Source organism: Lampetra fluviatilis, unplaced genomic scaffold, assembly GCF_964198595.1.
Source record: "Lampetra fluviatilis unplaced genomic scaffold, kcLamFluv1.1 SCAFFOLD_519, whole genome shotgun sequence".
Lineage (NCBI taxonomy): Eukaryota > Metazoa > Chordata > Hyperoartia > Petromyzontiformes > Petromyzontidae > Lampetra > Lampetra fluviatilis.
This window is the reverse complement of record NW_027621450.1, coordinates 15,001-41,500: the sequence shown is the minus strand read 5'-3', so window position 1 is coordinate 41,500 and position 26,500 is coordinate 15,001. Positions and strand designations below refer to the sequence as shown.

The following is a 26,500-nucleotide window of genomic DNA, read 5'->3' as shown; positions in this document are numbered from 1 at the left end:
GTGGCTGAGTGGGTGAGTGAGTGAGTGGGTGAGTGAGTGGGTGAGTGAGTGGGTGAGTGAGTGGGTGAGTGAGTGAGTGAGTGGGTGAGTGAGTGAGTGGGTGAGTGAGTGGCTGAGTGGGTGAGTGAGTGGCTGAGTGAGTGAGTGGGTGAGTGAGTGAGTGGGTGAGTGAGTGGCTGAGTGAGTGAGTGGGTGAGTGAGTGGCTGAGTGGGTGAGTGAGTGGCTGAGTGAGTGAGTGGGTGAGTGAGTGGCTGAGTGGGTGAGTGAGTGGCTGAGTGAGTGAGTGGGTGAGTAAGTGGCTGAGTGGGTGAGTGGGTGAGTGAGTGGATGAGTGAGTGAGTGGGTGAGTGAGTGGCTGAGTGGGTGAGTGAGTGGCTGAGTGAGTGAGTGGGTGAGTGAGTGGCCGAGTGGGTGAGTGGGTGAGTGAGTGGATGAGTGAGTGAGTGAGTGGCTGAGTGAGTGAGTGGGTGAGTGAGTGAGTGGGTGCGTGAGTGGCTGAGTGAGTGAGTGGGTGAGTGGATGAGTGAGTGAGTGAGTGGCTGAGTGAGTGGGTGAGTGAGTGAGTGGGTGCGTGAGTGGCTGAGTGAGTGAGTGGGTGAGTGAGTGAGTGGGTGAGTGAGTGGGTGAGTGGGTGAGTGAGTGGCTGAGTGAGTAAGTGGGTGGCTGAGTGAGTGAGTGGGTGAGTGAGTGGGTGAGTGAGTAAGTGGGTGGCTGAGTGAGTGAGTGGGTGAGTGAGTGGGTGAGTGAGTGGCTGAGTGAGTGAGTGGGTGAGTGGATGAGTGAGTGAGTGAGTGGCTGAGTGAGTGAGTGGGTGAGTGAGTGAGTGGGTGCGTGAGTGGCTGAGTGAGTGAGTGGGTGAGTGAGTGAGTGGGTGAGTGAGTGGCTGAGTGGGTGAGTGGGTGAGTGAGTGAGTGGGTGAGTGAGTGGCTGAGTGAGTGAGTGGGTGAGTGAGTGAGTGGGTGAGTGAGTGGCTGAGTGGGTGAGTGGGTGAGTGAGTGAGTGGGTGAGTGAGTGGCTGAGTGGGTGGGTGGGTGAGTGAGTGGCTGAGTGGGTGAGTGAGTGGCTGAGTGAGTGAGTGAGTGGGTGAGTGAGTGAGTGAGTGAGTGGGTGAGTGAGTGGGTGGGTGAGTGAGTGGCTGAGTGCGTGAGTGAGTGTCTGAGTGAGTGAGTGGGTGAGTGGGTGGGTGAGTGAGTGAGTGGGTGGGTGAGTGGGTGAGTGAGTGGGTGAGTGAGTGGCTGAGTGGGTGAGTGAGTGAGTGAGTGGGTGAGTGAGTGAGTGAGTGGGTGAGTGAGTGGCTGAGTGGGTGAGTGAGTGGCTGAGTGAGTGAGTGGGTGAGTGAGTGAGTGGGTGAGTGAGTGGCTGAGTGGGTGAGTGAGTGGCTGAGTGAGTGAGTGGGTGAGTGAGTGGGTGAGTGAGTGGCTGAGTGGGTGAGTGAGTGGCTGAGTGAGTGAGTGGGTGAGTGAGTGAGTGGGTGAGTGAGTGGCTGAGTGGGTGAGTGAGTGGCTGAGTGAGTGAGTGGGTGAGTGAGTGAGTGGGTGAGTGAGTGGCTGAGTGGGTGAGTGAGTGGCTGAGTGAGTGAGTGGGTGAGTGAGTGAGTGGGTGAGTGAGTGGGTGAGTGAGTGAGTGGGTGCGTGAGTGGCTGAGTGAGTGAGTGGGTGAGTGAGTGAGTGGGTGAGTGAGTGGCTGAGTGGGTGAGTGAGTGGCTGAGTGAGTGAGTGGGTGAGTGAGTGAGTGGGTGAGTGAGTGGCTGAGTGGGTGAGTGAGTGAGTGGGTGAGTGAGTGGGTGAGTGAGTGGGTGAGTGAGTGGGTGAGTGAGTGAGTGAGTGGGTGAGTGAGTGAGTGGGTGAGTGAGTGGCTGAGTGGGTGAGTGAGTGGCTGAGTGAGTGAGTGGGTGAGTGAGTGAGTGGGTGAGTGAGTGGCTGAGTGAGTGAGTGGGTGGCTGAGTGGGTGAGTGAGTGGCTGAGTGAGTGAGTGGGTGAGTGAGTGGCTGAGTGGGTGAGTGAGTGGCTGAGTGAGTGAGTGGGTGAGTAAGTGGCTGAGTGGGTGAGTGGGTGAGTGAGTGGATGAGTGAGTGAGTGGGTGAGTGAGTGGCTGAGTGGGTGAGTGAGTGGCTGAGTGAGTGAGTGGGTGAGTGAGTGGCCGAGTGGGTGAGTGGGTGAGTGAGTGGATGAGTGAGTGAGTGAGTGGCTGAGTGAGTGAGTGGGTGAGTGAGTGAGTGGGTGCGTGAGTGGCTGAGTGAGTGAGTGGGTGAGTGGATGAGTGAGTGAGTGAGTGGCTGAGTGAGTGGGTGAGTGAGTGAGTGGGTGCGTGAGTGGCTGAGTGAGTGAGTGGGTGAGTGAGTGAGTGGCTGAGTGAGTGGCTGAGTGGGTGAGTGGCTGAGTGTATGAGTGAGTGACTGTCTAACTAACTAACTGAGTGTCTGAGTGTATGAGTGAGTGACTGTCTAACTAACTAACTGAGTGTCTGAGTGTATGAGTGAGTGACTGTCTAACTAACTAACTGAGTGTCTGAGTGAGTGTCTGAGTGTATGAGTGACTGTCTAACTAACTAACTAACTGAGTGGGTGAGTGAGTGGCTGAGTGAGTGAGTGGCTGAGTGAGTCAGTGTCTGAGTGAGTGAGTGACTGTCTAACTAACTAACTGAGTGTCTGAGTGAGTGTCTGAGTGGCTGAGTGGCTGAGTGAGTGACTGTCTAACTAACTAAGTTGTCTAACTGACTGACTGTCTAACTGAGTGTCTGACTGAGTGTCTGAGTGTCTGACTGAGTGTCTGAGTGTCTGACTGAGTGTCTGAGTGTCTGAGTGAGTGTCTGAGTGAGTGTCTGAGTGAGTGTCTGAGTGAGTGAGTGTCTGAGTGAGTGAGTGTATGAGTGAGTGACTGTCTAACTAACTAAGTTGTCTAACTAACTGAGTGTCTGACTGAGTGTCTGACTGAGTGTCTGAGTGTCTGACTGAGTGTCTGAGTGAGTGAGTGTCTGAGTGAGTGAGTGTCTGAGTGAGTGTCTGAGTGGCTGAGTGAGTGTCTAACTGAGTGACTGTCTAACTAACTAACTAAGTTGTCTAACTAACTGAGTGTCTGTCCCTCCATCTTCGCCAGCAGTGGCTGAGGAAAGCGCCGGATTAGGGGGGGGGGCGTTGGTGGTGGGGGGGGGAGTTGGTGGGGGGGGGGAGTTGGTGGGGGGGGGTTGGTGGGGGGGGGAGTTGGTGGGGGGGGAGTTGGTGGGGGGGAGGGGCTAGTGGGGGGAGGTGGGGGGAGGGGTAGTGGCGGCGGCGTCGGCGGCGCCCCGGGTGGGGGGTGAGGGGGGAGGGGCTAGTGGGGGGGGGGGAGACTGCGGTGGGTGAGGGGGGAGGGGTTAGTGGGGGGGGGACTGCGGTGGGTGAGGGGGGAGGGGCTAGTGGGGGGGGGGGGGACTGCGGTGGGTGAGGGGGGAGGGGCTAGTGGGGGGGGGGGGGACTGCGGTGGGTGAGGGGGGAGGGGTTAGTGGGGGGGGGACTGCGGTGGGTGAGGGGGGAGGGGCTAGTGGGGGGGGGGGGACTGCGGTGGGTGAGGGGGGAGGGGCTAGTGGGGGGGGACTGCGGTGGGTGAGGGGGGAGGGGCTAGTGGAGGGGGGGGGACTGCGGTGGGTGAGGGGGGAGGGGCTAGTGGGGGGAGGGGCGAGTGGGGGGGGGGTAGAGAGGAAGGGGGCAGAGTGTGGGGGGGGGAGATTGGTGGGGGGGGTGGGGGGGGAGTGGGGGGAAAGAGTGGGTGGGGGTGAGTGTGTGGGTGGTGGTGGGGGGGGGCGGTCGGGCGAGGCAGGGAGGGGAGTGGGGGGTCTCGGCTGAACTTAGAAGTGGGGGAGGGGAGTGGAGGTGGGTGGGGGGGGAGGGGCTGGTGGTGGGGGGGTGAGTGGGGGGAGGGGCTGGTGGTGGTGGGGGGGTGAGTGGTGGTGGTGGTGGGGGGAGGAGGCGCCTGGACTCAGAGGCGCCGGGGAGAGACAGCGGGAAGGGAGTGGAGACGCGGAGAGACGCGGAGAGAGACGCAGAGAGAGAGACACAGAGACACACAGAGACACACACACAGAGAGAGACACACAGAGACACACAGAGACACACACACAGAGAGAGACACACAGAGACACACAGAGACACACACACAGAGAGAGAGACACAGAGACACACAGAGACACACACACAGAGAGAGACTCACAGAGAGAGAGACACAGAGACACACAGAGACAGAGAGAGAGACAGAGAGAGACACACAGAGACACACAGAGACACACACACAGAGAGAGAGACACAGAGACACACAGAGACAGAGAGAGACAGAGAGAGACACACAGAGACACACAGAGACACACACACAGAGAGAGAGACACAGAGACACACAGAGACAGAGAGAGACAGAGAGAGACACACAGAGACACACAGAGACACACACACAGAGACACACACACAGAGAGAGACTCACAGAGAGAGACACACAGAGAGAGACTCACAGAGAGAGAGACACAGAGACACACAGAGACAGAGAGAGACAGAGAGAGAGACACAGAGACACACAGAGACACACACACAGAGAGAGAGACACAGAGACACACAGAGACAGAGAGAGACAGAGAGAGACACACACACAGAGAGAGACACACAGAGACACACAGAGACACACACACAGAGAGAGACTCACAGAGAGAGACACACAGAGACACACAGAGACACACACACAGAGAGAGACACACAGAGAGAGAGACACAGAGACACACAGAGACACACACACAGAGACACACACACAGAGAGAGACTCACAGAGAGAGAGACACAGAGACACACAGAGACACACACACAGAGAGAGACACACAGAGAGAGACACACAGAGACACAGAGAGACACACACACAGAGACACACACACAGAGAGAGACACACAGAGAGAGAGACACAGAGACACACAGAGACACACACACAGAGAGAGACACACAGAGAGAGACACACAGAGACACACAGAGAGAGACTCACAGAGAGAGACACACAGAGAGAGAGAGACACAGAGACACACAGAGACACACACACAGAGAGAGACACACAGAGAGAGAGAGACACAGAGACACACAGAGACACACACACACAGAGAGAGACACAGAGACAGAGAGAGAGCAGAGAGAGACACACATAGACAGAGAGAGACAGAGAGAGAGACAGAGAGACACACAGAGAGAGAGGCAGAGAGAGAGACACACAGAGAGACTCATAAAGACAGAGAGAGACACACACACAGAGACACACACAGAGACACACACACAGAGACACACACAGAGAGACACACACAGAGAGACACAACACAGAGAGACACACACACAGAGACACAGAGAGACACACAGAGACACACACAGAGACACACAGAGGGAGTAGAGATTTTGGGAGCGTTTACAGCAGCGAGTCGTGGTGGAGAGTGGAGAGAGATTAGAGAGAGTCAGGGGAGAGTCAGGGGAGAGAGTGGAGAGTGAGGAGAGTGAGGAGAGAGTGAGGAGAGTTGGTAGAGAGAGCCCTGGTAGAGAGTGGAGAGTCAGGGGAGAGAGTCAGGAGAGTTGGTAGAGAGAGAGGAGAGAGTCCTGGTAGAGAGTGGAGAGTGAGGAGAGAGTGAGGAGAGAGCCCTGGTAGAGAGTGGAGAGTCAGGGGAGAGAGTGGAGAGTGAGGAGAGAGTGAGGAGAGAGTCCTGGTAGAGAGTGGAGAGTCAGGGGAGAGAGTGGAGAGTGAGTGGAGAGTGAGGAGAGAGCCCTGGTAGAGAGTGGAGAGTCAGGGGAGAGAGTGGAGAGTGAGTGGAGAGTGAGGAGAGAGCCCTGGTAGAGAGTGGAGAGTCAGGGGAGAGAGTGGAGAGTGAGGAGAGAGTGAGGAGAGAGTCCTGGTAGAGAGTGGAGAGTCAGGGGAGAGAGTGGAGAGTGAGTGGAGAGTGAGGAGAGAGCCCTGGTAGAGAGTGGAGAGTCAGGGGAGAGAGTGGAGAGTGAGTGGAGAGTGAGGAGAGAGCCCTGGTAGAGAGTGGAGAGTCAGGGGAGAGAGTGGAGAGTGAGTGGAGAGTGAGGAGAGAGCCCTGGTAGAGAGTGGAGAGTCAGGGGAGAGAGTGGAGAGTGAGTGGAGAGTGAGGAGAGAGCCCTGGTAGAGAGTGGAGAGTCAGGGGAGAGAGTGGAGAGTTGGTAGTGAGAGTAGAGAGAGTTGGTAGAGAGAGAGCCCTGGTAGAGAGTGGAGAGTCAGGGGAGAGAGTGGAGAGAGTAGAGAGAGAGTCCTGGTAGAGAGTTGGTAGAGAGAGAGAGCCCTGGTAGAGAGTGGAGAGATATTAGAGAGAGCCCTGGTAGAGAGTCAGGAGAGTTGGTAGAGAGAGAGAGCCCTGGTAGAGAGTGGAGAGATATTAGAGAGAGAGCCCTGGTAGAGAGTCAGGAGAGTTGGTAGAGAGAGTCAGGCTAAGAGAGAGAGAGAGTCCGATGCCTGCGGTGAAGATGGAGCTCTCCTCATCCTCTGCTGCTACTACTACTGCTGCTACTACTACTGCTGCTGCTACTGCTGCTGCTGCTACTGCTGCTACTGCTGCTGCTGCTACTACAGCTGCTACTGCTGCTGCTACAGCTGCTGCTGCTGCAGCTGCTACAGCTGCTACAGCTGCAGCTGCTACAGCTGCAGCAGTTTCTGTGTCTGCATCGTCCGTGGTCACGAGTGGCACGGAGCCGCTGCTGGGAGTCGCTCTCCCTGGAGGTGAAGTCCAGGTGAGCAGAGAACTCTCCCTTAGCTCTCTCTCTTAGCTCTCTCTTTTAGCTCTCCCTTAGCTCTCTCTCTTAGCTCTCCCTTAACTCTCCCTTAGCTCTCCCTTAGCTCTCCCTTAGCTCTCTCTCTTAGCTCTCCCTTAACTCTCCCTTAACTCTCCCTTAACTCTCCCTTAGCTCTCCCTTAGCTCTCCCTTATCTCTCCCTTAACTCTCCCTTAACTCTCCCTTAACTCTCCCTTAGCTCTCCCTTAGCTCTCCCTTAGCTCTCCCTTAACTCTCCCTTAGCTCTCCCTTAGCTCTCCCTTAACTCTCCCTTAGCTCTCCCTTAGCTCTCCCTTAACTCTCCCTTAGCTCTCCCTTAGCTCTCCCTTAGCTCTCCCTTAACTCTCCCTTAGCTCTCCCTTAACTCTCCCTTAACTCTCCCTTAGCTCTCCCTTAGCTCTCCCTTAGCTCTCCCTTAGCTCTCCCTTAACTCTCCCTTAACTCTCCCTTAACTCTCCCTTAGCTCTCCCTTAGCTCTCCCTTAGCTCTCCCTTAGCTCTCCCTTAGCTCTCCCTTAACTCTCCCTTAACTCTCCCTTAACTCTCCCTTAGCTCTCCCTTAACTCCTTAGCTCTCCCTTAGCTCTCCCTTAACTCTCCCTTAGCTCTCCCTTAGCTCTCCCTTAGCTCTCCCTTAACTCTCCCTTAACTCTCCCTTAACTCTCCCTTAGCTCTCCCTTAACTCTCCCTTAGCTCTCCCTTAGCTCTCCCTTAGCTCTCCCTTAGCTCTCCCTTAACTCTCCCTCCACTCTCCCTTAACTCTCCCTTAACTCTCCCTTAGCTTTCCCTTAGCTCTCCCTTAACTCTCCCTCCAATCTCCCTTAACTCTCCCTTAGCTCTCCCTTAGCTCTCCCTTAACTCTCCCTTAACTCTCCCTTAGCTCTCCCTTAGCTCTCCCTTAGCTCTCCCTTAACTCTCCCTTAACTCTCCCTTATCTCTCCCTTAGCTCTCCCTTAGCTCTCCCTCCACTCTCCCTTAACTCTCCTTAACTCTCCCTTAACTCTCCCTTAACTCTCCCTTAACTCTCCCTTATCTCTCCCTTATCTCTCCCTTATCTCTCCCTTAACTCTCCCTTATCTCTCCCTCCACTCTCTCTTATCTCGCTCTTATCTCTCCCTTAACTCTCCCTTAACTCTCCCTCCACTCTCCCTTAACTCTCTCTTAGCTCTCCCTTAGCTCTCCCTTAGCTCTCCCTTAACTCTCCCTTAGCTCTCCCTTATCTCTCTCTTAACTCTCCCTTAGCTCTCCCTTAACTCTCCCTTATCTCTCCCTTAACTCTCCCTTAACTCTCCCTTATCTCTCCCTTAACTCTCCCTTATCTCTCCCTTATCTCTCTCTTAACTCTCCCTTAGCTCTCCCTTATCTCTCTCTTAACTCTCCTTTAGCTCTCCCTTAACTCTCCCTTATCTCTCCCTTAGCTCTCCCTTAACTCTCCCTTAACTCTCCCTTATCTCTCCCTTAACTCTCCCTTAGCTCTCCCTTAACTCTCCCTTATCTCTCCCTTAACTCTCCCTTAACTCTCCCTTATCTCTCCCTTAACTCTCCCTTATCTCTCCCTTAACTCTCCCTTATCATTCCCTTAACTCTCCCTTAACTCTCCCTTATCTCTCCCTTATCTCTCCCTTATCTCTCTCTTAACTCTCCCTTAACTCTCTCTTATCTCTCTCTTAACTCTCCCTTAACTCTCTCTTAACTCTCCCTTAGCTCTCCCTTATCTCTCCCTTATCTCTCTCTTAACTCTCCCTTAACTCTCTCTTATCTCTCCCTTAGCTCTCCCTTAACTCTCTCTTAACTCTCCCTTAGCTCTCCCTTAACTCTCCCTCCACTCTCCCTTATCTCTCCCTTAACTCTCCCTTATCTCTCCCTTATCTCTCCCTTATCTCTCCCTTATCTCTCCCTTCACTCTCCCTTAACTCTCCCTTATCTCTCCCTCCACTCTCCCTTATCTCTCCCTTAACTCTCCCTTAACTCTCCCTTATCTCTCCCTTAACTCTCCCTTAACTCTCCCTTATCTCTCCCTTAACTCTCCCTTATCTCTCCCTTATCTCTCTCTTAACTCTCCCTTAGCTCTCCCTTATCTCTCTCTTAACTCTCCCTTAACTCTCCCTTAACTCTCCCTTATCTCTCCCTTAACTCTCCCTTAGCTCTCCCTTATCTCTCTCTTAACTCTCCCTTAGCTCTCCCTTAACTCTCCCTTATCTCTCCCTTAACTCTCCCTTATCTCTCCCTTATCTCTCTCTTAACTCTCCCTTAGCTCTCCCTTATCTCTCTCTTAACTCTCCCTTAGCTCTCCCTTAACTCTCCCTTATCTCTCCCTTAGCTCTCCCTTAACTCTCCCTTAACTCTCCCTTATCTCTCCCTTAACTCTCCCTTAGCTCTCCCTTATCTCTCTCTTAACTCTCCCTTAGCTCTCCCTTAACTCTCCCTTATCTCTCCCTTAACTCTCCCTTAACTCTCCCTTATCTCTCCCTTATCTCTCCCTTAACTCTCCCTTAACTCTCCCTTATCTCTCCCTTATCTCTCCCTTATCTCTCCCTTATCTCTCTCTTAACTCTCCCTTAACTCTCCCTTATCTCTCTCTTAACTCTCCCTTAACTCTCTCTTAACTCTCCTTTAGCTCTCCCTTAACTCTCCCTTAGCTCTCCCTTATCTCTCCCTTAACTCTCCCTTATCTCTCCCTTAACTCTCCCTTAACTCTCCATTATCTCTCCCTTATCTCTCCCTTAACTCTCCCTTATCTCTCTCTTAACTCTCCCTTAACTCTCCCTTATCTCTCTCTTAACTCTCCCTTATCTCTCCCTTAACTCTCCCTTATCTCTCTCTTATCTCTCCCTTATCTCTCCCTTAACTCTCCCTTAACTCTCCCTTATCTCTCCCTTATCTCTCCCTTATCTCTCCCTTATCTCTCTCTTAACTCTCCCTTAACTCTCCCTTATCTCTCCCTTAACTCTCCCTTAACTCTCCCTTATCTCTCTCTTAACTCTCCCTTATCTCTCCCTTATCTCTCCCTTAACTCTCCCTTATCTCTCTCTTAACTCTCCCTTAACTCTCCCTTATCTCTCTCTTAACTCTCCCTTATCTCTCCCTTAACTCTCCCTTATCTCTCTCTTATCTCTCCCTTATCTCTCCCTTAACTCTCCCTTAACTCTCCCTTATCTCTCCCTTATCTCTCCCTTATCTCTCCCTTAGCTCTCCCTTATCTCTCTCTTAACTCTCCCTTATCTCTCCCTTATCTCTCCCTTATCTCTCCCTTAGCTCTCCCTTATCTCTCTCTTAACTCTCCCTTATCTCTCCCTTATCTCTTCCTTAACTCTCCCTTAACTCTCCCTTATCTCTCCCTTATCTCTCCCTTATCTCTCCCTTAGCTCTCCCTTATCTCTCTCTTAACTCTCCCTTATCTCTCCCTTATCTCTCCCTTATCTCTCCCTTATCTCTCCCTTCACTCTCCCTTATCTCTCCCTTATCTCTCCCTTATCTCTCCCTTAACTCTCCCTTATCTCTCCCTCCACTCTCCCTTATCTCTCCCTTAACTCTCCCTTATCTCTCCCTTATCTCTCCCTTATCTCTCCCTTATCTCTCCCTTAACTCTCCCTTATCTCTCCCTTATCTCTCCCTTCACTCTCCCTTATCTCTCCCTTATCTCTCCCTTATCTCTCCCTTAACTCTCCCTTATCTCTCCCTTATCTCTCCCTTATCTCTCCCTTATCTCTCCCTTATCTCTCCCTTCACTCTCCATTATCTCTCCCTTATCTCTCCCTTATCTCTCCCTTAACTCTCCCTTATCTCTCCCTCCACTCTCCCTTATCTCTCCCTTAACTCTCCCTTATCTCTCCCTTATCTCTCCCTTATCTCTCCCTTCACTCTCCTTGTGTGTGAGGCTGCTGCTGCTGCTGCTGCTGCAGCCCTAGGGGGGGGGGCACCCCCATCGGCAGCTGCCCCTGTGAGTGGAAGCAGCGGGTGTCTAGTAGTGTTATAATAAAACAAAGGTTGCCCAGGTAGCCCACACACGGCTGTCAGGGGCAAGTGCTGTCCGTAGCGAGTAGCGGTAGCGGCAGTGGGTTCGATCCCGACCCTGATGAGATGTTGACTACCTCGCCTGGTACGCAGGAGGTCGTGGGTTCGATCCCAACCCTGATGAGATGTTGACTACCTCGCCTGGTCTACAGGAGGTCGTGGGTTCGATCCCGACCCTGATGAGATGTTGACTGCCTCGCCTGGTCTATAGGAGGTCGTGGGTTCGATCCCGACCCTGATGAGATGTTAACTACCTCGCCTGGTCTACAGGAGGTCGTGGGTTCGACCCCGACCCTGATGAGATGTTGACTACCTCGCCTGGTACACAGGAGGTCGTGGGTTCGATCCCGACCCTGATGAGATGTTGACTACCTCGCCTGGTACACAGGAGGTCGTGGGTTCGATCCCGACCCTGATGAGATGTTGACTACCTCGCCTGGTACACAGGAGGTCGTGGGTTCGATCCCGACCCTGATGAGATGTTGACTACCTCGCCTGGTACACAGGAGGTCGTGGGTTCGATCCCGACCCTGATGAGATGTTGACTACCTCGTCTGGTCTACAGGAGGTCGTGGGTTCGATCCCAACCCTGATGAGATGTTGACTACCTCGCCTGGTACACAGGAGGTCGTCGGTTCGATCCCAACCCTGATGAGATGTTGACTACCTCGCCTGGTCTACAGGAGGTCGTGGGTTCGATCCCGACCCTGATGAGATGTTGACTGCCTCGCCTGGTACGCAGGAGGTCGTGGGTTCGATCCCGACCCTGATGAGATGTTGACTACCTCGCCTGGTACGCAGGAGGTCGTGGGTTCGATCCCGACCCTGATGAGATGTTGACTGCCTCGCCTGGTCTACAGGAGGTCGTGGGTTCGATCCCGACCCTGATGAGATGTTGACTACCTCGCCTGGTACACAGGAGGTCGTGGGTTCGATCATGACCCTGATGAGATGTTGACTACCTTGCCTGGTACACAGGAGGTCGTGGGTTCGATCACGACCCTGATGAGATGTTGACTACCTCGCCTGGTACGCAGGAGGTCGTGGGTTCAATCCCGACCCTGATGAGATGTTAACTACCTCGCCTGGTACGCAGGAGGTCGTGGGTTCGATCCCGACCCTGATGAGATGTTAACTACCTCGCCTGGTACTCAGGAGGTCGTGGGTTCGATCCCGACCCTGATGAGATGTTGACTACCTTGCCTGGTCTACAGGAGGTCGTGGGTTCGATCCCGACCCTGATGAGATGTTAACTACCTCGCCTGGTACACAGGAGGTCGTGGGTTCGATCCCGACCCTGATGAGATGTTAACTACCTCGCCTGGTACGCAGGAGGTCGTGGGTTCGATCCCGACCCTGATGAGATGTTGACTACCTCGCCTGGTCTACAGGAGGTCGTGGGTTCGATCCCGACCCTGATGAGATGTTAACTACCTCGCCTGGTACACAGGAGGTCGTGGGTTCGATCCCGACCCTGATGAGATGTTAACTACCTCGCCTGGTACGCAGGAGGTCGTGGGTTCGATCCCGACCCTGATGAGATGTTGACTACCTCGCCTGGTCTACAGGAGGTCGTGGGTTCGATCCCGACCCTGATGAGATGTTGACTGCCTCGCCTGGTCTACAGGAGGTCGTGGGTTCGATCCCGACCCTGATGAGATGTTGACTACCTCGCCTGGTGCACAGGAGGTCGTGGGTTCGATCCCGACCCTGATGAGGTGTTAACTACCTCGCCTGGTCTACAGGAGGTCGTGGGTTCGATCCCGACCCTGATGAGATGTTGACTACCTCGCCTGGTCTACAGGAGGTCGTGGGTTCGATCCCAACCCTGATGAGATGTTGACTACCTCGCCTGGTACACAGGAGGTCGTGGGTTCGATCCCGACCCTGATGAGATGTTAACTACCTTGCCTGGTACACAGGAGGTCGTGGGTTCGATCCCGACCCTGATGAGATGTTAACTACCTCGCCTGGTCTACAGGAGGTCGTGGGTTCTATCCCGACCCTGATGAGATGTTGACTACCTCGCCTGGTCTACAGGAGGTCGTGGGTTCTATCCCGACCCTGATGAGATGTTGACTACCTCGCCTGGTCTACAGGAGGTCGTGGGTTCGATCCCGACCCTGATGAGATGTTGACTACCTCGCCTGGTATACAGGAGGTCGTGGGTTCGATCCCGACCCTGATGAGATGTTGACTACCTCGCCTGGTACACAGGAGGTCGTGGGTTCGATCCCCGGGTCCTACTGCTGCTACTACTGTGACCTTTGACGTGACGACGACGATGACGACATCAGTCACGTGGTTGAGCGGCTGTCGTCAACTTTGTAATGTCCGGTGAACTTCAGAACTAAGAGCCTTACAGCCGGTGACACAATCTCTGTGGGTCTCTGTGGGTTTCTGTGGGTCTCTGTGGGTCTCTATGAATGTGGGTCTCTGTGGGTCTCTGTGGGTCTATGAGGGTATTTGTGGGTCTATGAGTGTGGGTCTCTGTGGCTCTCTGTGGGTCTCTATGAATGTGGGTCTCTGTGGGTCTATGAGGGTATCTGTGGGTCTATGAGTGTGGGTCTCTGTGGGTCTCTGTGTGTCTCTGTGGGTCTCTGTGGGTCTATGAGGGTATCTGTGGGTCTATGAGTATGGGTCTCTGTGGGTCTCTGTGGGTCTCTGTGGGTCTCTATGAGTGTGGGTCTCTGTGGGTCTCTGTGGGTCTATGAGGGTATCTGTGGGTCTATGAGTGTGGGTCTCTGTGGGTCTCTGTGGGTCTCTATGAATGTGGGTCTCTGTGGGTCTCTGTGGGTCTCTATGAGTGTGGGTCTCTGTGGGTCTCTGTGGGTCTATGAGGGTATCTGTGGGTCTATGAGTGTGGGTCTCTGTGGGTCTCTGTGGGTCTCTGTGGGTCTCGGTGGGTCTCTGTGGGTCTATGTGGGTATCTGTGGGTCTATTAGTGTGGGTCTCTATGAGTGTGGGTCTCTGTGGGTCTATGAGTGTGGGACTCTGTGGGACTCTGTGGGTCTCTATGGGTCTCTGTGAGTGTGGGTCTCTGTGGGTCTGTATGGGTCTCGGTGGGTCTCTGTGGGTCTATTAGTGTGGGTCTCTGTGGGTCTCTATGAGTGTGGGTCTCTGTGGGTCTCTATGAGTGTGGGTCTCTGTGGGTCTCTATGAGTCTCTATGAGTATGGGTCTCTGTGGGTCTCTGTGGGTCTATGAGTGTGGGTCTCTGTGGGTCTATGAGTGTGGGACTCTGTGGGACTCTGTGGGTCTCTATGGGTCTCTGTGAGTGTGGGTCTCTGTGGGTCTGTATGGGTCTCGGTGGGTCTCTGTGGGTCTATTAGTGTGGGTCTCTGTGGGTCTCTATGAGTATGGGTGTCGTTGGGTCTGTGGGTCTCTGTGGGTCTCTGTGAGTGTGGGTCTCTGTGGGTCTCTGGGTGTCTGTGAGTGTGGGTCTGTGTGGGTCTCTGTGGGTCTCTATGAGTGTGGGTCTCTGTGGGTCTCTATGAGTATGGGTCTCTGTGGGTCTCTGTGGGTCTCTGTGGGTATGGGTCTCTATGAGTGTGGGTCTCTGTGGGTCTCTATGAGTGTGGGTCTCTATGGGTCTCTATGAGTGTGGGTCTCTGTGGGTCTCTGTGGGTCTCTATGGGTCTCTATGAGTATGGGTCTCTGTGGGTCTCTGTGTGTCTCCAGACCATGATGATGACGACGACCCCAATGACATCCGCCACTCAGTTGAGCTACTAGCCTTCAAATTCCTCCCCTTCCCATCCACCACCTCCACCACCTCCACCTCCACCACCAGGTTCTGGTGGACGTGGGTGGAGAGCCTTGCCTGGAAGGTGGAGTGTGGGGACGAGCGGGCCCATTGCCGTAGCAGTAACCACCACCACCATCACCACCACCATCATCACCATCATCTTCTAACTCGTCCTCTCCCTCCACCTCCCCACCCACCACCTCCACCACCAGGTACTGGTGGACGTGGGGTGGAGAGCCTTGCCTGGAGGTGGAGTGCAGGGACGAGCGGGCCCATTGCCCTAGCGGGTTCGTAGCGCTAACCACCATCATCACCTTCATCTTCTAACTCGTCCTCTCCCTCCACCTCCACCTCCACCACCAGGTACTGGTGGACGTGGGTGGAGAGCCTTGCCTGGAGGTGGAGTGCGGGGACGAGCGGGCCCTGCTGTACGTGCGACGGCTTTGCCAGGGAAGCAAAGGGCCCTCCATCCGCTACCGGGGAGATTGGCTCACCCCGAACGAGTTCCAGTTCGTGTCCGGGCGGGAGACTGCCAAGGATTGGAAGAGAAGCATTAGACATCGTGGTGAGTGGGTGGGTGGGTGGGTGAGTGGGTGGGTGGGTGGGTGAGTGGGTGGGTGGGTGGGTGAGTGGGTGGGTGAGTGGGTGAGTGGGTGGGTGGGTGGCTGAGTGGGTGGGTGGGTGGGTGAGTGGGTGGGTGGGTGGGTGAGTGAGTGGGTGGGTGGGTGGGTGAGTGGGTGGGTGGGTGGGTGGGTGAGTGGGTGGGTGGGTGGGTGGGTGGGTGAGTGGGTGGGTGGGTGGGTGAGTGGGTGAGTGGGTGGGTGGGTGGCTGAGTGGGTGGGTGGGTGGGTGAGTGGGTGGGTGGGTGGGTGAGTGAGTGGGTGAGTGAGATTGGCTCACCCCGAACGAGTTCCAGTTCGTGTCCGGGCGGGAGACTGCCAAGGATTGGAAGAGAAACATTAGACATCGTGGTGAGTGGGTGGGTGGGTGGGTGAGTGGGTGGGTGGGTGGGTGAGTGGGTGAGTGGGTGGGTGGGTGGGTGAGTGAGATTGGCTCACCCCGAACGAGTTCCAGTTCGTGTCCGGGCGGGAGACTGCCAAGGATTGGAAGAGAAGCATTAGACATCGTGGTGAGTGGGTGGGTGGGTGAGTGGGTGGGTGGGTGAGTGGGTGGGTGGGTGGGTGGGTGAGTGAGTGAGTGGGTGAGTGAGATTGGCTCACCCCGAACGAGTTCCAGTTCGTGTCCGGGCGGGAGACTGCCAAGGATTGGAAGAGAAGCATTAGACATCGTGGTGAGTGGGTGGGTGGGTGGGTGAGTGGGTGAGTGGGTGGGTGGGTGGGTGAGTGAGTGGGTGGGTGGGTGGGTGAGTGGGTGGGTGGGTGGGTGGGTGGGTGGGTGGGTGAGTGGGTGGGTGGGTGGGTGGGTGAGTGGGTGGGGTGGGTGGGGTGGGTGAGTGGGTGGGTGAGTGGGTGGGTGGGTGGGTGAGTGGGTGGGTGGGTGGGTGAGTGGGTGGGTGGGTGGGTGGGTGGGTGAGTGGGTGGGTGGGTGAGTGGGTGGGTGGGTGGGTGGGTGGGTGAGTGGGTGGGTGAGTGGGTGGGTGGGTGAGTGGGTGGGTGAGTGGGTGGGTGAGTGGGTGAGTGAGTGAGTGGGTGGGTGGGTGGGTGGGTGGGTGAGTGAGTGGGTGGGTGGGTGGGTGAGTGGGTGAGTGGGTGGGTGGGTGAGTGAGTGGGTGGGTGGGTGAGTGGGTGGGAGGGTGAGTGGGTGAGTGGGTGGGTGGGTGAGTGGGTGAGTGAGTGGGTGGGTGGGTGGGTGGGTGGGTGAGTGGGTGGGTGGGTGGGTGAGTGGGTGGGTGGGTGGGTGGGTGAGTGAGTGGGTGGGTGGGTGGGTGGGTGGGTGAGTGGGTGGGTGGGTGGGTGAGTGAGTGAGTGAGTGGGTGGGTGGGTGGGTGAGTGGGTGGGTGGGTGGGTGAGTGGGTGGGTGGGTGGGTGGGTGACTGGGTGGGTGGGTGGGTGAGTGGGTGGGTGGGTGAGTGGGTGGGTGGGTGGGTGAGTGGGTGGGTGGGTGGGTGAGTGGGTGGGTGGGTGAGTGGGTGAGTGAGTGAGTGAGTGAGTGGGTGGGTGGGTGGGTGAGTGAGTGGGTGGGTGGGTGGGTGAGTGGGTGAGTGGGTGGGTGGGTGAGTGGGTGGGAGGGTGAGTGGGTGAGTGAGTGGGTGGGTGAGTGGGTGAGTGAGTGGGTGGGTGGGTGGGTGAGTGGGTGGGCGGGTGGGTGAGTGGGTGGGTGGGTGGGTGGGTGGGTGGGTGGTGAGTGAGTGAGTTAGTTAGTGAGTGGGTGGGTGGATGAGTAGGTGGGTGGGTGGGTGAGTGGGTGGGTGAGTGGGTGGGTGGGTGGGTGGGTGAGTGAGTGGGTGAGTGGGTGGGTGGATGGGTGGGTGAGTGGGTGGGTGGGTGGGTGGGTGAGTGGGTGGGTGGGTGGGTGAGTGGGTGAGTGGGGTGGGTGGGTGAGTCAGTGAGTTAGTGAGTGGGTGGGTGAGTGAGTGGGTGGGTGGGTGAGTGGGTGGGTGGGTGGGTGAGTGGGTGAGTGGGTGGGTGGGTGGGTGAGTGGGTGGGTGGGTGAGTGAGTGAGTGAGTGGGTGAGTGGGTGGGTGGGTGGGTGAGTGGGTGAGTGGGTGGGTGAGTGGGTGAGTGGGTGGGGTGGGTGGGTGGGTGAGTGGGTGAGTGGGTGGGTGGGTGGGTGAGTGGGTGGGTGGGTGAGTGGGTGAGTGGGTGGGTGAGTGAGTGAGTGAGTGAGTGGTGGTGGGTTGAGTGAGTGGGTGGTGTGAGTGAGTGTGTGGGTGAGTGGGTGGTGTGGTGAGTGGGTGAGTGAGTGTGAGTGGGTGGGGTGAGTGGGTGGGTGGTGGGTGAGTGTGGGTGGGTGGTGAGTGGGTGAGTGGTGGGTGGGTGGGTGTGGTGGGTGAGGTGGTGGAGTGAGTGGGTGGAGTGGGTGAGGGTGGGTGAGTGAGTGGTGTGGGTGAGTGGTGAGTGGGTGGGTGAGTGGGTGAGGTGGGTGGTGGAGTGGGGTGGAGTGGGTGGGTGGGTGGTGGGTGGAGTGGGTGAGTGAGTGGAGTGAGTGGGTGGGTGGGTGAGTGTGTGAGTGGAGTGAGTGAGTGGGTGGGTGAGTGGTGGGTGAGTGGGTGAGTGAGGTGGTTGGGTGAGTGTGGGTGGGTGAGTGAGTGAGTGGAGTGGGTGAGTGAGTGTGCGAGTGAGTTAGGAGTGTGTGAGCAGTGAGTGGGTGAGTGGTGCGAGTGAGTGAGCTGAGCGAGCGAGTGAGTGTGCAAGTGACCGACTGACTACCACCACTCACTACTACTACTGCCCCTAAATCCCCCTTGATCCGGCGCTGTGCGTGACCCCCGTTGCGTTAGCACTGCTACTCACAACGCACGTGACCACTGTGACTGTCGAACCGACCTGGGGTCATTATTTCCAGATTTGAAGCTTTCGTGACTGCAAGGATTCATATTCCTAGGTTGTTTGTTTCGGTAAAGTCACCAAGTAGGTAAAAAAATTAAAATTAATAAAAGTAAAATAAAATTAAAATGAATGAAAGTAAAATTAAATTAAAATTAATAAAAGTAAAATTAAATTAAAATGAATAAAAGTAAAATAGAATAAAAATCGTCACTGGTGGTGTTGGCCGTGGGCGGGAATCGAACTCGGGTCGCCAGGTTCGTAGCGCAGCGCAGCGCTAACCACTACACCCACCACTCCCCACTATGTTCATAAACACACACACACACGTACGTTTTGACGGATCAAAGTAAACTTAACGATGCCCGCGGCTTATTTCGTGTTCGTATTCTTAGGTTTTTTCGGTAAAGTCACCTGAAGACGGAAGCTTGTGTTGCCTCCCAAACGTCGTGATTTTTATTTAATTTTACTTTTTATTAATTTTAATGTTTTTACCTACACGGTGACTTTACCGAAAAAAACCTAAGAATACGGAAGCTTGTGTTGCCTCCGAAACGTCGTGATTTTTTTATTTTATTTTACTTTTATTAATTTTAATGTTTTACCTACACGGTGACTTTACCGAAAAAAACCTAAGAATACGGAAGCTTGTGTTGCCTCCGAAACGTCGTGATTTTTTATTTTACTTTTATTAATTTTAATTTTTTACCTACGTGACTTTACCGAAAAAAACCTAAGAATACGGAAGCTTGTGTTGCCTCCGAAACGTCGTGATTTTTATTTTATTTTACTTTTTATTCATTTAAATTTTTTACCTACACGGTGACTTTACCGAAAAAACCTAAGAATACGGAAGCTTGTGTTGCCTTCGAAACGTCGTGATTTTTTATTTTACTTTTATTAATTTTAATTTTTTACCTACGTGACTTTACCGAAAAAACCTAAGAATACGGAAGCTTGTGTTGCCTCCGAAACGTCGTGATTTTTATTTTATTTTACTTTTATTCATTTAAATTTTTTACCTACACGGTGACTTTACCGAAAAAACCTAAGAATACGGAAGCTTGTGTTGCCTCCGAAACGTCGTGATTTTTATTTTATTTTACTTTTATTCATTTAAATTTTTTACCTACACGGTGACTTTACCGAAAAAACCTAAGAATACGGAAGCTTGTGTTGCCTCCGCAACGTCGTGATTTTTTATTTTATTTTACTTTTATTAATTTTAATTTTTTACCTACACGGTGACTTTACCGAAAAAAACCTAAGAATACGGAAGCTTGTGTTGCCTCCCAAACGTCGTGATTTTTATTTTATTTTACTTTTATTAATTTTAATTTTTTACCTACACGGTGACTTTACCGAAAAAAACCTAAGAATACGGAAGCTTGTGTTGCCTCCGAAACGTCGTGATTTTTATTTTATTTTACTTTTATTAATTTTAATTTTTTACCTACACGGTGACTTTACCGAAAAAACCTAAGAATACGGAAGCTTGTGTTGCCTCCGAAACGTCGTGATTTTTTATTTTATTTTACTTTTTATTAATTTTAATTTTTTACCTACACGGTGACTTTACCGAAAAAAACCTAAGAATACGGAAGCTTGTGTTGCCTCCGAAACGTCGTGAGTTTTATTTTATTTTACTTTTATTCATTTAAATTTTTTACCTACACGGTGACTTTACCGAAAAAAACCTAAGAATACGGAAGCTTGTGTTGCCTCCGAAACGTCGTGAGTTTTATTTTATTTTACTTTTATTAATTTTAATTTTTTACCTACACGGTGACTTTACCGAAAAAACCTAAGAATACCCACCTGGGGTGTTGCCTGTGCCTCTGTCCGCGTGTCTCCAGGCAAAAGTCTCAAGACGCTCATGTCCAAGGGAGTCCTGCAGGTCCACCCGCCCATCTGCGACTGCCCAGGATGCCGCATCTCCTCACCCGTGGTGAGGAGATGCGGCAGCCATGCCTCACTCACCCACCCACTCAGCCACTCGCTCACCTCGCTCGCCCGCTCACCCACCCACTCACCCACTCACCCACCCACTCAGCCACTCGCTCACCTCACTCGCTCGCTCGCTCGCTCACCCACTCAGCCACTCGCTCACTCGCTCGCTAGCTCACCCACTCACTCACCCACTCACCCACCCACTCAGCCACTCGCTCACTCACTCGCTCGCTCACCCACTCACTCACCCACTCACTCACCCACTCACCCACCCACTCAGCCACTCGCTCACTCACTCGCTCGCTCGCTCACCCACTCAGCCACTCGCTCACCTCGCTCGCCCGCTCACCCACCCACTCACCCACTCACCCACCCACTCAGCCACTCGCTCACTCACTCGCTCGCTCGCTCGCTCACCCACTCAGCCACTCGCTCACTCGCTCGCTAGCTCACCCACTCACTCACCCACTCACCCACCCACTCAGCCACTCGCTCACTCACTCGCTCGCTCACCCACTCACTCACCCACTCACTCACCCACTCACCCACCCACTCAGCCACTCGCTCACTCACTCGCTCGCTCGCTCACCCACTCAGCCACTCGCTCACTCGCTCGCCCGCTCACCCACCCACTCACCCACTCACCCACCCACTCAGCCACTCGCTCACTCACTCGCTCGCTCGCTCGCTCACCCACTCAGCCACTCGCTCACTCGCTCGCTAGCTCACCCACTCACTCACCCACTCACCCACCCACTCAGCCACTCGCTCACTCACTCGCTCGCTCGCTCGCTCACCCACTCAGCCACTCGCTCACTCGCTCGCTAGCTCACCCACTCACTCACCCACTCACCCACCCACTCAGCCACTCGCTCACTCACTCGCTCGCTCACCCACTCACTCACCCACTCACCCACCCACTCAGCCACTCGCTCACTCACTCGCTCGCTCGCTCACCCACTCAGCCACTCGCTCACTCGCTCGCCCGCTCACCCACCCACTCACCCACTCACCCACCCACTCAGCCACTCGCTCACTCACTCGCTCGCTCGCTCGCTCACCCACTCAGCCACTCGCTCACTCGCTCGCTAGCTCACCCACTCACTCACCCACTCACCCACCCACTCAGCCACTCGCTCACTCACTCGCTCGCTCGCTCGCTCACCCACTCAGCCACTCGCTCACTCGCTCGCTAGCTCACCCACTCACTCACCCACTCACCCACCCACTCAGCCACTCGCTCACTCACTCGCTCGCTCACCCACTCACTCACCCACTCACCCACCCACTCAGCCACTCGCTCACTCACTCGCTCGCTCGCTCACCCACTCAGCCACTCGCTCACTCGCTCGCTCGCTCACCCACTCACTCATCCACTCACCCACCCACTCAGCCACTCGCTCACTCACTCGCTCGCTCGCTCGCTTACCCACTCAGCCACTCGCTCACTCGCTCGCTCGCTCACCCACTCACTCACCCACTCACCCACCCACTCAGCCACTCGCTCACTCACTCGCTCGCTCACCCACTCACTCACCCACTCACTCACCCACTCACCCACCCACTCAGCCACTCGCTCACTCACTCGCTCGCTCGCTCACCCACTCACTCACCCACTCGCTCGCTCACTCACCCGTTCACCCACCCACCCACTCACTCACTCACCCGCTCACCCACCCACCCATCCACTCACTCACCCACCCACTCACTCACCCACTCACCCACCCACCAAATAATTCACTCACTCAGCCACTCGCTCGCTCACTCGCTCGCTCACCCACCCACCAAATCGTTAATTTACTCACTCACTCAGCCACTCGCTCACTCACTCACCCGCTCACCCACCCACTCACTCACCCACCCACTCACTCACCCACTCACCCACTCACCCACCCACCAAATCATTCACTCACTCAGCCACTCGCTCACTCACTCACCCGCTCACCCACTCGCTCACTCACCCGCTCACCCACCCACCAAATCGTTCACTCACCCACTCACCCACTCGCTCACTCACTCACCCACTCACCCACCCACCAAATCGTTCACTCACTCACTCACCCACTCGCTCGCTCACTCACCCGCTCACCTACCCACCAAATCATTCACTCACTCACCCACTCAGCCACTCGCTCGCTCACTCACCCGCTCGCTCACTCACCCGCTCACCCACGCACCAAATCGTTCACTCACTCACCCACCCACTCACCCACTCGCTCACTCACTCACCCGCTCACCCACTTGCTCACTCACCCATGCACACTCTCCCTTAGTCTCCCCATCTCCCCCCATCACCCCCCATCTCCCCCCATCTCCCCCCATCTCCCCCCATCTCTCCCCCATCTCCCCCCATCTCCCCCCATCTCCCCCCATCTCTCCCCCATCTCCCCCATCTCCCACCATCACCTCCCATCTCCCCCATCTCCCCCCCTCTCACTCCCCCCTCTCTCTCCGCCGTCTAGAATCGAGGCCGTCTGGCTGATAAACGTGCGCAGATGGCCCTCACCACCACCGCCACCACCGCCACCACCGCCACCACCGCCACCACTCCTGGCAGAGGGAAGGAAGCAACAACCTCCTCCTCCGGTGGAGCGACCGACGGGGGAGCGCGCAGGGAGGCTGTGGCACGGCGCAGGTGCGTGGGCCTCCCCTAGGTCGACTCGACCTTAATCGAAAAACAAATTGAAGATTCATCTTCTTGGTTCTTTCGATAAAGTCATCACGTAGAAGGGAAATAATGAAATAATAAAAATAAAACTTCATAAAATACAATTCTCACGACGTTTCGGCCACAACGCAAGCAGCCGTCCTCAGGTGAAGAACAGGTCTGTCGTGAACCAAGAAGATGAATTCCTGCAGTCACGAAAGCTTTAAATCGAAATTCAAATCGAAAATGTCCAATGCATCTTTCTATTTTGTTTATATTTTTTTTACTTAAATTTTTTCCGTCAAGGTGACTTTACCGAAAGAACCAAGGAGGTGTTCTTTGGGTCTCCCGGGAAAGTCGCGTAGATCGGTTCAAAGAGGATAACAAAAACCCCCACGGCGTTTCGATCGCAACACTCAAGGCGGGTTAGTGCCTCTAAAGGCAAACGGTTTGTAAAGGTTTTAAAATGGGCGTGGTCTAAGTGGGCGTGGTCTAAGTGGGCGTGGTCTAAGTGGGCGTGGTCTAAGTGGGCGTGGTCTAAGTCGAATCCGCCTTAATAAAAAATGTAAATGTGTGAAAAACATTAGAATTTTTTTTTCTACATTTAAATGTTTTAAAAAAAAAATGTTCGTTTAAAATGTATTTGTTTCATTTTTACTTTTTTAAAAAAATGTTTTTACTTTTCGGCCACCAACCCCTAAGTCGAATTCGCCTAAATACAAATTGTAAATGTGTGAAAAACATTTGAATTTTTTTTTCTACATTTAAATGTTTTTTTTTAAATGTTTGTTTAAAATGTGTTTGTTTCATTTTTACTTATTTTAAAAAATGTTTTTACTTTTAGGCCACCAACCCTTAAGTCGACATGGCCTTAGTATATTTGGAAAATTACATTTTTAGATTTTGTTGTTTTTTAAAGAGATTTTTTATTTATTAAAAAAAATGTTTTTGTGTGTGTATCTGTGTGTCTATGTGTGTGTGTCTGTGTGTGCGTCTGTGTGTGCGTGTCTGTGTGTGTGTTTGTGTGTGTGTCTGTGTGTCTGTGTGTGTGTCTGTGTGTGTCTGTGTGTGCGTGTCTGTGTGTGTGTTTGTGTGTGTGTCTGTGTGTCTGTGTGTGTGTCTGTGTGTGTCTGTGTGTGCGTGTGTCTGTGTGTGCGTGTGTGTGTGCGTGTCTGTGTGTGTGTTTGTGTGTGTGTCTGTGTGTCTGTGTGTGTGTCTGTGTGTGTCTGTGTGTGCGTGTGTGTGCGTGTGTCTGTGTGTGCGTGTGTCTGTGTGTGCGTGCGTGCAGAGATAGCAATCTGTCTGCCATCATATCGAGTTTGCACCACAGCAAGAGGCTGGCCATTGTCAGGGACGGGAGCGACTTACACGGTAACGCTCACCCACTCGCTCACCCACACGCTCACCCACACGCTCACCCACACGCTCGCTCACCCACACGCTCACCCACACGCTCACCCACTCGCTCACCCACACGCTCACCCACTCGCTCACCCACTCGCTCACCCACACGCTCACCCACTCGCTCACCCACTCGCTCACCCACACGCTCACCCACTCGCTCACCCACTCGCTCACACCACTCGCTCACCCACACGCTCACCCACTCGCTCACCCACTCGCTCACCCACTCGCTCACCCACACGCTCACCCACTCGCTCACCCACTCGCTCACACCACACGCTCACCCACTCGCTCACCCACACGCTCACCCACTCGCTCACTCACACGCTCACCCACTCGCTCACCCACACGCTCACCCACACGCTCACCCACTCGCTCACCCACACGCTCACCCACACGCTCACCCACTCGCTCACCCACACGCTCACCCACTCGCTCACCCACACGCTCACCCACTCGCTCACCCACACGCTCACCCACACGCTCACCCACTCGCTCAGCCACACGCTCACCCACACGCTCACCCACTCGCTCACCCACACGCTCACCCACACGCTCACCCACTCACTCGCTCACCCACTCACACGCTCACTCACTCACTCACCCACCCACCCACTCGCCCACCCACACACTCACCCACACACTCACCCACTCGCTCGCTCACTCACTCACCCACCCACTCGCTCACCCACACGCTCACCCACACGCTCACCCACACGCTCACCCACTCGCTCACCCACACGCTCACCCACTCGCTCACTCACACGCTCACCCACACGCTCACCCACCCACTCACCCACTCGCTCACCCACACGCTCACCCACACGCTCGCCCACTCACTCGCTCACCCACTCACTCACCCACCCACTCACCCACACGCTCACCCACTCGCTCACCCACACGCTCACACACTCGCTCACCCACACACTCACCCACACACTCAACCACACACTCACCCACTCGCTCACCCACACGCTCACCCACTCGCTCACCCACACGCTCACCCACTCGCTCACCCACATGCTCACCCACTCGCTCACCCACTCGCTCACCCACTCGCTCACCCACACGCTCACCCACACGCTCACCCACACTCTCACCCACTCGCTCACCCACTCGCTCACCCACACGCTCACCCACTCGCTCACCCACACGCTCACCCACTCGCTCACTCACACGCTCACCCACTCGCTCACCCACACGCTCACCCACACGCTCACCCACACGCTCACCCACTCGCTCACCCACTCGCTCACCCACTCGCTCACCCACACGCTCACCCACACGCTCACCCACACGCTCACCCACTCGCTCACCTCACACGCTCACCCACACGCTCACCCACCCACTCGCTCACCCACACACTCACCCATACGCTCACCCACTCACTCGCTCACCCACTCACTCGCCCACCCACTCACCCACACGCTCACCCACTCGCTCACCCACACGCTCACCCACTCGCTCACCCACACACTCACCCACTCACTCACTGACTCACCCACACACTCAACCACACACTCAACCACACACTCACCCACTCGCTCACCCACACGCTCACCCACCCACCACGCTCACCCACACGCTCACCCACATGCTCACCCACTCGCTCACCCACACGCTCACCCACTCACTCGCTCACCCACTCACTCACCCACCCACTCACCCACACGCTCACCCACTCGCTCACCCACACGCTCACCCACTCGCCTCACCCACACGCTCACCCACTCACTCACTGACTCACCCACACGCTCACCCACCCACCCACACGCTCACCCACACGCTCACCCACACGCTCACCCACATGCTCACCCACTCGCTCACCCACTCGCTCACCCACACGCTCACCCACTCGCTCACCCACTCACCCACCCACTCGTTTACCCACACGCTCACCCACTCGCTCACCCCACTCGCTCACCCACACGCTCACCCACTCGCTCACCCACTCGCTCACCCACACGCTCACCACACGCTCACCACTCGCTCACCCACACGCTCACCACTCGCTCACTCACACGCTCCCACTCGCTCACCCACACGCTCACCACTCGCTCACGCTCACCACACGCTCACCCACACGCTCACCACTCGCTCACCCACTCGCTCACCCACTCGCTCACCCACACGCTCACCCACTCGCTCACTCACACGCTCACCCACACGCTCACCCACACGCTCCACCCACTCGCTCACCCACACCACTCACCCACACGCTCACCCACTCACTCGCTCACCCACTCACTCACCCACCCCTCCCCACACCTCACCCACACGCTCACGCTCACTCCACACGCTCACCCACTCGCTCACCCACACACTCACCCACTCACTCACTGACTCACCCACACACTCAACCACACACTCAACCACACACTCACCCACTTCGCTCACCCACACGCTCACCCACCCACCCACACGCTCACCCACACGCTCACCCACACGCTCACCCACATGCTCACCCACTCGCTCACCCACACGCTCACAACCACTCACTCGCTCACCCACTCACTCACCCACCCA

The 26,500-nt window shown here is 55.2% G+C and overlaps 2 protein-coding genes across 2 annotated transcripts in view; both read left to right on the top strand.

The window, feature by feature from the left end:
* Window positions 1-15,087, top strand: part of LOC144955270 (uncharacterized) — a 46,781-nt gene extending 31,694 nt beyond the window's left edge. Inside the window, exons 2-3 of the mRNA XM_078885548.1 lie at window positions 3,921-6,727; window positions 14,891-15,087. Coding sequence (XP_078741674.1) covers window positions 3,921-5,148 — 1,228 coding nt within the window. The 3' untranslated portion in view covers window positions 5,149-6,727; window positions 14,891-15,087. The remainder of the gene's footprint in view (window positions 1-3,920; window positions 6,728-14,890) is intronic.
* Window positions 15,088-15,718: 631 nt separating this feature from the next.
* LOC144955269 (sterile alpha motif domain-containing protein 11-like) overlaps window positions 15,719-26,500 on the top strand; it is a gene marked incomplete at its 3' end in the record, with an annotated part of 25,776 nt that continues 14,994 nt past the window's right edge. Inside the window, exons 1-4 of the mRNA XM_078885547.1 lie at window positions 15,719-15,818; window positions 19,830-19,921; window positions 22,386-22,558; window positions 23,859-23,941. Of these exons, the coding sequence (XP_078741673.1) occupies window positions 19,850-19,921; window positions 22,386-22,558; window positions 23,859-23,941 (328 nt within the window). The remainder of the gene's footprint in view (window positions 15,819-19,829; window positions 19,922-22,385; window positions 22,559-23,858; window positions 23,942-26,500) is intronic.